At 49.2% G+C, this 9998-nt stretch overlaps 1 protein-coding gene across 2 annotated transcripts in view; it reads right to left on the minus strand.

The window, feature by feature from the left end:
* The window catches only part of SERPINH1 (serpin family H member 1), a 14128-nt gene extending 4375 nt beyond the window's left edge, over positions 1-9753 (minus strand). The window contains exons 1-5 of one of the 2 annotated variants that reach the window (XM_027848293.1): positions 9592-9753; positions 7352-7395; positions 2019-2675; positions 1190-1288; positions 828-1060 (exon numbers count right to left, since the gene is read on the minus strand). In XM_027848293.1, the coding sequence (XP_027704094.1) occupies positions 828-1060; positions 1190-1288; positions 2019-2634 (948 nt within the window). In that variant the 5' untranslated portion in view covers positions 2635-2675; positions 7352-7395; positions 9592-9753. The remainder of the gene's footprint in view (positions 1-827; positions 1061-1189; positions 1289-2018; positions 2676-7351; positions 7396-9591) is intronic. The other variant, XM_027848292.1, reaches the window with a different exon arrangement.
* Between the last annotated feature and the right edge of the window lie 245 nt (positions 9754-9998).

Raw genomic sequence — 9998 nt, forward strand, 5'->3', positions numbered from 1 at the left:
GATGATGATGATGATGATGATGATGATGATGATGATGATGATGATGACAGGGCATTATAAAGGACTGCACGTAGCAGATCTCTAAAGCAGAAAAGGGGATTAACAAAGGTCACAATATCCTGGAGAGACAGAACCAGAAGGAACCCTCATCATGGTTGACATTCCTAGAGACCCTGAAAAGTCTGAAGTACCTTCCTTTACAGAGGCAAGCAGTGAAATAATACTATCTTGCTTTTACAGAGGGGGAAACTGAGGGAGAAACAGAGAGACAAGATGACTTGTACCCAAAGTCATATAACTTCTAAGTGAGGTAGAATCTGAACCCAAGTTTACTGACTCATGGTCCAGTACTATTACAGCTTCCTATGTGGAAAGGAAACTTCAAACACAGGCTGTCAAAACTGGAAAAAACAATAACCACCACCACCACCACACCAATATTAGAGACCACATTAGTCACATCCCTTCTTTTTTGGGGCCAGGGGGAACTGATGCCCACAATAGGGAGGGGCAGACACCAAACATTCCCAAGTCCACACAGCAGAACCAGGACTGGAAGTGATCTGACTCATAGCCCTAAGGTGCTCACTGCCAACCTGGAAGGTTAGAAAACAGGACCAGAGACAAAAGTACCCAGAGACTTCCTTGATTCAGTTCCAAAAAAGGAAGGACCTCCTACTTCAGGAAGCTTACAGGACTCAGGGAGACTTGGGTCCAGGGCTAGATGCCCAAGGACTGAAAGGCTTCCCTGACCCATCTTTCCCACTTTCTGCCCTCTACCTCTGCCCCTTAGCTCAGGGCTCCCTCCAGCTGAATCTGCTCCTTACCTGGAGGTCATGGGTCACCTCCACGACTCCCTTGGGCAGGGAGATGGCCACAGCCCTCTTCTTCATCTTGCCCAGCCAGGTCTTGAGCTGCTCCTTGGTCAGGAGCTTTTCCAGCCTCTCCAGAGGCTCCACATGGTGGGGCATAATGATAATGAGGCTTGAGAGCTTATGGGCCAAGGGCATCTCAACCATCTGGAGTTTTTCTGTCTCATCATCATAGTAGTTGTAGAGACCTGGATGGTACAGGACATGGGCTAAGGAGACTGGACAGGCTGGGAGTTCAAGGCCAAGGTCAAGCCCCTCCTTTTCCCTCCCTTCCCCACTCCACCCTCACCACACTCCCCAGCTAGCCACCAACCTACCTGTGCGGTGCATCATGGGCACGCCTACTGTGTAAGAGCGGGTCACCATGAAGCCTCGATTGTCAACCATCTTATGGTGGAATTTCTCATCCCAGTGGGCTGCAGAAAGGAGGGAGGGAAGTCAGCCATGCCTCAAACCTCAAACACTGCCTTTCCGATCACATCTTAAGATCACAAGCTTTGCTTTAGGACGAGCTACCTTAGAGATCACCTGGTCCAACCCACAGTTAGGCAGAGGAAACTGTGGCCCAGGTCAGGGAAGGGACTGACCTAAGGTCACATGGTGAGTCAAAAGCAGAGCACTTAATACGTACTCTATGTTTATCTCTTACTCCCCTACAAGGGGAGAACTTTATCTTAGTAAGTAAAATTCTTGTATTCCCCAGTAGCCAGCACAACGTTCTGTATATAGTAGGTGCAAAATAATTGCTTTAGGAAGCAGCTAGGTAAGTATAGTGTTGGATCAGGAGTTAGGAAGACTGGAATTCTGCCCCAGACTCTCTAGCTGTGTAACCCTAGGCAAGTCCCTTCACCACTTTCTGCCTCAGTGTCCTCATGTGTAAAATGTAGATAATAGCACCCACCCCCCTCCAAAGGTTGTTTTGAGGATCAAATTAAACAAACGATTGCTTTTCAAACCCTAAGGCACTCTATACATGCCAGCTAATCTATGAAGCGTTTGTTGAATGGATCAGAGTGAGCCAGGACAGAGCCAGGCCTCCTGACTCCTCAGGAGTCCTACCCACCTTCCGGGTGAGTCTATATCCCAAGATCCCTTCTAGCCACAACCCTCTGTGTCCTGAGGTCCTTCCCAGCTTGCCCTACTCACGCTTGAAGAACATGGCATTGACAATGAGGGCGCCGTCGGTCTTCTCCACGTCCTTGGTGACCTCGGGCAGCTTGCCGTCCGTCGTCTGCGAGGCCCACTCGTTGATGGACTGCAGGGCGCTCCGCTTGTCCCGGAAGTTGATCTTGGAGTGCTCATAATTGTAGTGCTTCCTGCTGCTCTGGACAAAGTCATCGGCAAAGCTGACTGAGCTGGGCCCATAGAGGCGGCTGCCCAGCTTCCACGTCACGTTGCGGGCCGTGGAGTTGCTGACAGAAGCGAGCAGCTCAGCCAGGCCGGTGTGCACATCGTCATCACGGAGCTTGTCGGCACTCAGCACCGCCTTGGCCTGAGAAGCTGTGGCCGCCTTCCCGCCCAGAGACACCAGTCCCAGCGATGAAGCCACGACCACAGGGGACAGCAGGATGTTCTCCACCCCCTTGTCCTGGGCCATGGCATGGTAGAGGTTGAAGGCCAGGTTGGCGCTGCGCTCGGCCAAGGTGGTCGCCTTCTCACTCAGCTTGGCCTCGCCTGCCTTCCCCGCTGCTGGCTTCTTGACTTCAGCCGCCCTGGCCGCTGCCAGGAGGCAGAGGGTGCTGATGAGCTGTGTGGCCCACATGGCTGCTGAAGGACTGAGGCCCTGGTCTAGCTGCTAGGAACCTGTGGGTACAAAACAGGGAGGGAACTCGGTGAAACAAGGGCTTTGCTTCCTTCAACACCTTCAACTCGACATTCAGCAAGCACCTGGGTGCTGATACCAACATGAAAGCTCCCTTCCTCCCTGTCTGTGGCATGAGTTTGCTTTACCACCAACCAGTCAAGCAAGTAGCCATCCTACAAATGGTCACAGTCACATTACAAGCACCTCAGGGTAGGAGGTGCCTTTTGCCTTTCTTGGTATCCTCAGCCTTAGCATGGTACCTGGCATGGTAGGTGCTTAATAAATGTTTATTGAATTTACATAGTAGGTGCTTAATAAATGTTTATTGAATTTACATAGTAGGTGCTTAATAAATGTTTATTGAATTTACATAGTAGGTGCTTAATAAATGCTTGCTCACTGACAAATGAGGAACTAAGGCTTAAAAAGGGAAGGTCACACATCCAGGTCTTCTGACTCCAAACCCTACCCTCTTTCCATTACCTCAAGATCTTCATAAATATTACTTATAATCTTTCAGGGGTATGATGGGAGAAGGAAGGAATAGGTATTTATATAGTGCCTACCACATGCTAAGCACTTACCATATATTATCTCATTTAATCCTGTTATTATCCCTATAAGGAAACAGGAAGGTTAAGTGACTTGCCCAGGGTCACATAGCTATTAAGTGTCTGAGGACAGATTTGCATCTTCCTTACTCCGGGCTTAGCACTCTATCTACTTTGCCACCTGACACATGACATAATTTGATGTGCCTGTGAACTAGAATCAATGGCTGATGATTTTATACAAGCTAACCACCATTATCCCATGGTGGGATGGGCTAAGAGGCAAAGCGTCGTGTCTGGTATATAGTAGGAGCTTAATAAATGAATTTAATTGGAAAAACTGGAGGAAAGTCATTTATTTGGAACATATGTTATTTTTGATTCATGCCACATTGATGCTCCATGTCACTCAATTACCTGGCAGGCTAAGTACAAATGAAAAGCAATATGGTAGAATAACAATGATAATAATAAAAATAATAGCTAACAAGTATATCACTAGGCACTATGCTAAGCAATTTACACTGTGATAACCATCACAATGTGATAAACGATGTGGTAGAATACAAAGAGTATTCATCAAAGGGCCTGGTGCTAGAATCCCCATGACTAGACAAGTCACTTTCTCTTTCATTTCTGGGTAAAAGAAATAATAATAAAATAATAACAGACCCTAAAGGTCCTTTCCAGCTCTAAAACTTGTGGGCCATTGTCACAGGAAAAATTCTTGCTGAAGTACAGGAGTTAAAATAGACTTCTGCTGGCCTTACAGGTCTGAGACTACATGGAGTTCAAGTCTTACCTTTAGGACACTAACCCTAACTAAGCACTAGGCCTCAGTTGGCCCACCTATATGGGAAGCACATGGTGCCAACCAACCAACCAGTTGCTCCCTGGGGGTAGACAAAAAGTGTCCTTGGTTTTCACAGTAGAGAGTGATTTAATCAGGGGCCTTTCTCTGAGTGGAATGCAGCCAGTCTTGTATGCAGAGTGAGCAAAATGCACAGCTTGCATTTCATTGGTAGGGGGTGGAGAGGTGGGTAAGAACCCTCAGAATTAGGCCGGAAAAATGATTGCCACCACCACAACTTCACCACACTCAATCCTACCCCCAGCCTGGGGCCCAGGGATCATTCTTCACATACCACTGTGGGTCAGGCAGAGGGAGGTTAATGAGTCACCCACTAGTTCACTGATTAAATAAGACAGACTGGTCTGAGAGGAGAGACAGAAGATCTGGGCTCTCTCCCTGCTCAGCTAAGAACTCACTGGGTGAGCCTGAGCAAAATCCTTCTCCTCCTGAGTCGCCTTTTTCTAGGTGTGTTGGAACTAGAGAATCTCTAAGGAGCTTTTCTGGTCCCTGCTTTTCTCATCTTCTTCCAGGCCTGAGAGCTAACATTTTCCTTTCACACAAAGGCCCCACAAGCAAATAGGCCGATCCCTGCAGGTGGGAGGGAAAGGAAGGGCTTCCTCTGAGGTCATGGGCAGGATGCAGAAGACCCTGGGGCTTCCCTAAGAGCCTTCCCCCTTCAACCTCTCTTCTCAGGGAAGCCCAGCTGAGCTCAGATGCCAGCCTACTCCCAACCCATCTCCAGGCCCCATCCCTGTCCCTGCCCCAGACAGTGGAGCTTGGGAACCTTCCTGATAGACTGGGACCAGAGGCAGGAGCTATCAGATAGATTATTTCCAAATCACTCCCTCTTCTCCAGTCTCAGCTTTACTCTTCCCTGATTCTTTGCTGCATGAGTTGGTCCAAGGCCACAACAATTTCAGGCAGAAATTCCTCAACTTGAAAAGGAGTTGTTTTGAAGTCCATCCAGAACTGACATTCTGATTAAGGGATTCAGGTCTTAAGAGATGGGAGGTGGGGAGAAGGAGATGGAAAATCAGTCAAGAAGCATGGCTATCATGTTAAGGGTCACCTTGGGAAGCAGAGAAAGAAATTTAGGATATTGGAAGGGAGAAAGCACCTAATTGGTTCCCCAGATTATTTTGCAGAATAACACATTTATGTACCAGTTGCATGGGGGGGAAATGGTATCTGATGGAAACTGGGAAGGTAGGGTGCTCTGGGGGAAAGTGGGCTGGATTTAGAATAAAAAGTCCTGGGTTCAAATCCTAGCTCTGATACTTACTGCCTTGGCAGAGCAGCAAGTCACTCAACCTCTCTGGGCCTCAGTTTCCTCATTTGTCAAATGAAGGAGTTGGCCTAAATGACCTCTAAGGCCTTTTCCAGTTCTAAATTGATGATCTATCTACTGGGGGAAATAGAGCTTTGGGTACTTGGTATTGCTGGGATGGGAGAAGTGAGAAGGAGCAAGGCTGGGTTATTTATAGGAAGAAAGACTCCTCTACCTTACCTCATTCACAGTGGACTTAGTGCTAGGACTGGAGCCAACAAGACCCAACTGGTCTCAGATACTTAGAAGTGAGTAAGTCCCTTAACTCAGTTTCCTCAATTGTAAAACGGGGATAATAACAGAATCTCCCTCTCAGAGGTTGTAAGGATTAAATGAGATAGTAACTGCGAAGTGCTTAGCACGGTGCTTGGCACACAGCAGGCCCTTAATAGATGTTTTTTCCTTCCTTCCTCTCTTCACAGACATGAGTCACAACCATGAAAAGACTGAAGAGAGCTCGGGGCTATATAAATTGAAGACCCCAGGATTAAATGCCCAGTGAAGATGTAGTTGTGTTCCTTCTGTTTCATCCCCAGAATGCAGATCCCTCTGGGCCCAAACAAGGACAGACATCGATCAGTCAAAGCCACCTCTCTACTCTAGGGAGATAAAGTTGGTATTCTGAATGCTTGGAGTGGTGCAAAAGCCCTTGGCTTGCTCAGACAAAGAGAAAGAGGAGGATCTGTAATGAATCAGACCTCCAAGGGCCAAAGGATTTCACTTGTATTTTAGCTAATGGGCCTAGGAACCACCAACCTCCATCCCCATTCCCCAACCCTGCCACGTAGGCAGCTCAAATCACTACGCCCAACCATCCCACAACCTCAAATAACAGGAGGTTGATTTTTCATGTGTGAGCTTCAAATGATAGGCCTGAAGCCTCCCCCTCCCAGCCAGCTGCCTGCCCTCAGGGATGGAGGGGAGGAGGAGGGGGGTGTGGAGAGAGATGACGTGGCAAGGAGGAAGACTGAATTTCTGAGGTTCTCCGCCAGGGGCTGCCTTGGCAGAGCTGGGGGAGGAAGCTTGTGGTGGGACTCAGGGAGGGAAGAGACAGACTTCTAGGCATCCAGGGATAGAGCCATGGTCCCAAGCCACAGATTTGGAATGAGGAGCCACAGACTCAGCCCCTAGGTCTCATTTCCTTGCTCTAGAACTCAGTTTTTTTCACCACAGCAAAATAAGTGGGTTGGACTATATCATATATCAGTTCTTGACCTGGGATCCATAAACTTGTTAAGATATTTTGATAATTATATTTCAGTATAATTGTTCTCCTCTGTCATCTTCTGCATTTTGTTTCATGCATTTAAAAACATGACTCTGAGAAGGTATTCATAGGCCTGCTCAGACTGCCCAAAGGGCCTATGACTGAAAAAAGGTTAAGGAGCCCTGGGATGAGATGAGATCTAAGACCCTTCCAGCATCCACATCCTAGGATTCTATGAAACAAACTCAAAAGCAGAGGAGTGGGGGTTTGGGTGGTGGAGGGAGAGGGGAAGAAAGACAGGTGGAGAGAAGCCAGCACCACCCTCTCCGCTGTTGCTAGAGACAGAGGAAACAGCTGCCCTCCACACATGTCCCCACAAGCAGACCAAGGCTTGCTTCCAGGGCCATTCAGAGAAGCAGCAATTACCCAGTTGCAGAATGAGGTAATTTATAGCTCACAGGCTCTCTTCCCTATAGGGAAGAAAAAACCCAATTTAAAAAAAGCAAGCCCATGCTTTGCAGACAGGCCTGGGTTTCATCCTGACCTGTATGTAACTGGGCCTTGGGAAGCAAAAGAGGTAGGGGTGGAGGAGGGAAGAGGAAAGGGGCCCTGCCAGGGAGATATTCAACTTTCAGTGATCAGCAGGGCCAGGAAAAAGAGGAGGAGAGGAAGAGGCAAGGCACAGAAGAGAATTCAGACATTTGGAAAAAGTCAATTTCAATCAGAGGCCAAGATACCTTGAAACTCTCTCAGAGGGAGGTCAGTGCTTGCTTTTTTCATTCTGAAAGAAAACAGACACATGAGGTAGAGCAGTTCACAGGATCTCGGGATGCTGGAGCTGGAAGGGCCCTGGGAAATCATCAAGCCCAACCCTTTGTCTGGCAGATGAGGAAATTGGTACTGAGAGGGGTAAAGTTATTTGCTCAACATCTAACAGGTAATAAGAGAGGTGGGATATGAACCCAGGTCCTCTGCTTTAGGATTTCTGTTGTTAGGCAAGAAAATGTATGTATCTATCCCTTTTAACAGTGAAGCCCCAATCCTCATTTGTTTGTTCAAGTCGTTTAGTATGGTTTTGAGGGGAAGTGGGTTTTTTTTTGGTTTTCTCTTTCTTTTTTTTTTTTAAGGAAGACAGATGGAAGGAGGAAGAGGATATTGGGGGGGAGGGCAATCTAACTTCTGATACTATTCCCTCTCCAGACAAACAGACAGAATACAACCACAAAGCATGAAGGCAGGGTGAAGACCAGAAGTAGGCCTATTTTGGCAGGACCAGCTGAACAAGGACCTAGCCAGAATCTCCCAGGGACCCAGGAGGGACCTTGGAAAGGGAGAGATGGGAGGGATGACTCCAGGCTGGGCGGGGCCAGAGGTGCAAAGGCACAGTTGGGCAGTCTGAACCTCCCCCTCCCCCATTTCCTCTCTAGCTCCTAACCAGAGTCAGGACCACAGAAATAATAAAGAGGGAGGGACTCAGGAATCCAATCTCCAGCCCCTCTCTATTATCCTGGGTGTCCCTCAGAAAAATACAATGGCAGGGAGTCAAGAGACTTAGTTTTCTAATCCCCATTTCATCCACCCTGAGGACCATGTGTGATACTGAGCAAATCAATTCCTAGGGCCTCAGTTTCCCCCTTCATCAAATAGGGATAAAATACCTGCCCTGCCTACTCTACCAGGGCTATTACAAGGTTGGGAAAAATAGTACCCCATTTTAATGACACTTTTAAGGTTTGCAAAAGATTTTACTACAGCACCCCTGTGAGATAGGTAAAGCTGGGAGTATTATCCCCATTGGATAGATGAAGAAATTGAGACCCAAAGAAGTTTGATTTGCCCAGGAGCAGAGACTAATTCCAACCAGGCTTTCCTGACTCTGGGTCCTGAGGTTTCCACTAAATCATGCTAATAATTGATGTAAAAACACTATTTTTGTTTAAAGTGGGGGGAGGGGCAATAAACAGAAAAGGACTGCTCTTCTCAGTTTTAAGTAGCTAGTTTCTAAATCCTTTTATGCCCAGTCTTTCATAGGGATTCACCTTCGGTAGGAAGGGAAGGAGGGAAGGGACAGAGGTAGGAAAAGAAGCTGGATCTGGGAAAGCACCCTTCCTACAGCTTCCAGTATCTGTACAGCAGCCGTTATGACCTAAGAGATGTCCACAACTCCCCAACAAGCAGCCCCTAAGTTTCAAGAGAGGTCCCACCCTTCTCCAGAAAAGCCCCCTAAGGAAATGGAGGGGAGGAAGGATCAGATCCAGAAGCCCTGTGCGAAAATGTGCCCTGTCCCTCTTGATTACTACATATTAGGGAGAATACTAAAATTGGTGGGGGCTCCTCTCCCCCTTAAACACACACACACACACACACACACACACACACGGCTCAGCTCCCTCTCTCCACACCTTCAGACAGGAAGGGATCAAATGGAAGTTGGTTATTCACGAAGGATTCTGTTCAGGCAGGGGAAGGAGAGTAGGGCGGTTCCAAAGTCGGACAAGGGAGTCCCCAAAGCCGTTCGGATTTGGGAGATGGGGGGGAGGCAAGTTCTGTGCCCAGACCCACCATCTTCCTTCCTACCATTTGGATCCCCCTCCCCATGGGGGCTTCTCCAGACCCCGGCTCCCGCCGTCTCTCTCCCCAACCTCTAGCTAGCCAGAAGTCCCTCCGACCCGGCCCGAACTCCCCCAGACGCTGTCTCCCGCTAGCTAGCACTGGGTCCTCCCCAGCCCGCGTCACGAGCCCTGCCAAAGGTGCCTGGACCCCGGGGAAAGCCCAGGACCCAAGCCAACGCTCGAATCCTCTCCTTACAAGTGGCGACTCTCTCCGCAAGCTGCCGGGAGCCAGGAGAGAGGCTCGGGGCAGGGGGATCATCGGGGGGGATCATCGGGGGATGGGAAGGTCCCGCTCGGTGCCCGAAGCTCGGCCTCTCTCTCCTAGCCACCCTCTCCCTCCTTGTCTGTTCCCCGGCTCCCCTCACCTGGGCTTAGGGGGGCAGAGATGAGGAGCCCTCCCCCGTGCCTCTCAGGGCTGGGATCCGCTCAGCTCCGTCCCGGGACTGTCTCTCCGAGAGCACAGCCCCCGCGCCAGCCCTATATAAGAGGCCCCCGCCCCGGGCCGCAGAAACTTCTGGAAAGTTGGAAAAGCTCTTGGGATGGGGCGGGGGGGGGGACTTAAAGGGGGCGGCCCCCGGCTAGGTTGCAAAAGAAAAAAAAGCCCTCCCCTTCGCTAGTCCCGCTCCCCCCACTCCTTTCCCCCATCCCCCCACTTCTCTTGGTTTTCCAGAGCCCCTGGGTCCTACTGCCCCTCAAATCAGGGGGAGTGGCCTAGGCCGGATCCCCTACCCTCATCCCCTCTTATTCCTGAAATGTTACCTAGGAAAGGGAA

This window comes from Vombatus ursinus, unplaced genomic scaffold (assembly GCF_900497805.2).
Source record: "Vombatus ursinus unplaced genomic scaffold, bare-nosed wombat genome assembly UNPS02005659.1, whole genome shotgun sequence".
Classification (NCBI taxonomy): Eukaryota; Metazoa; Chordata; class Mammalia; order Diprotodontia; family Vombatidae; genus Vombatus; species Vombatus ursinus.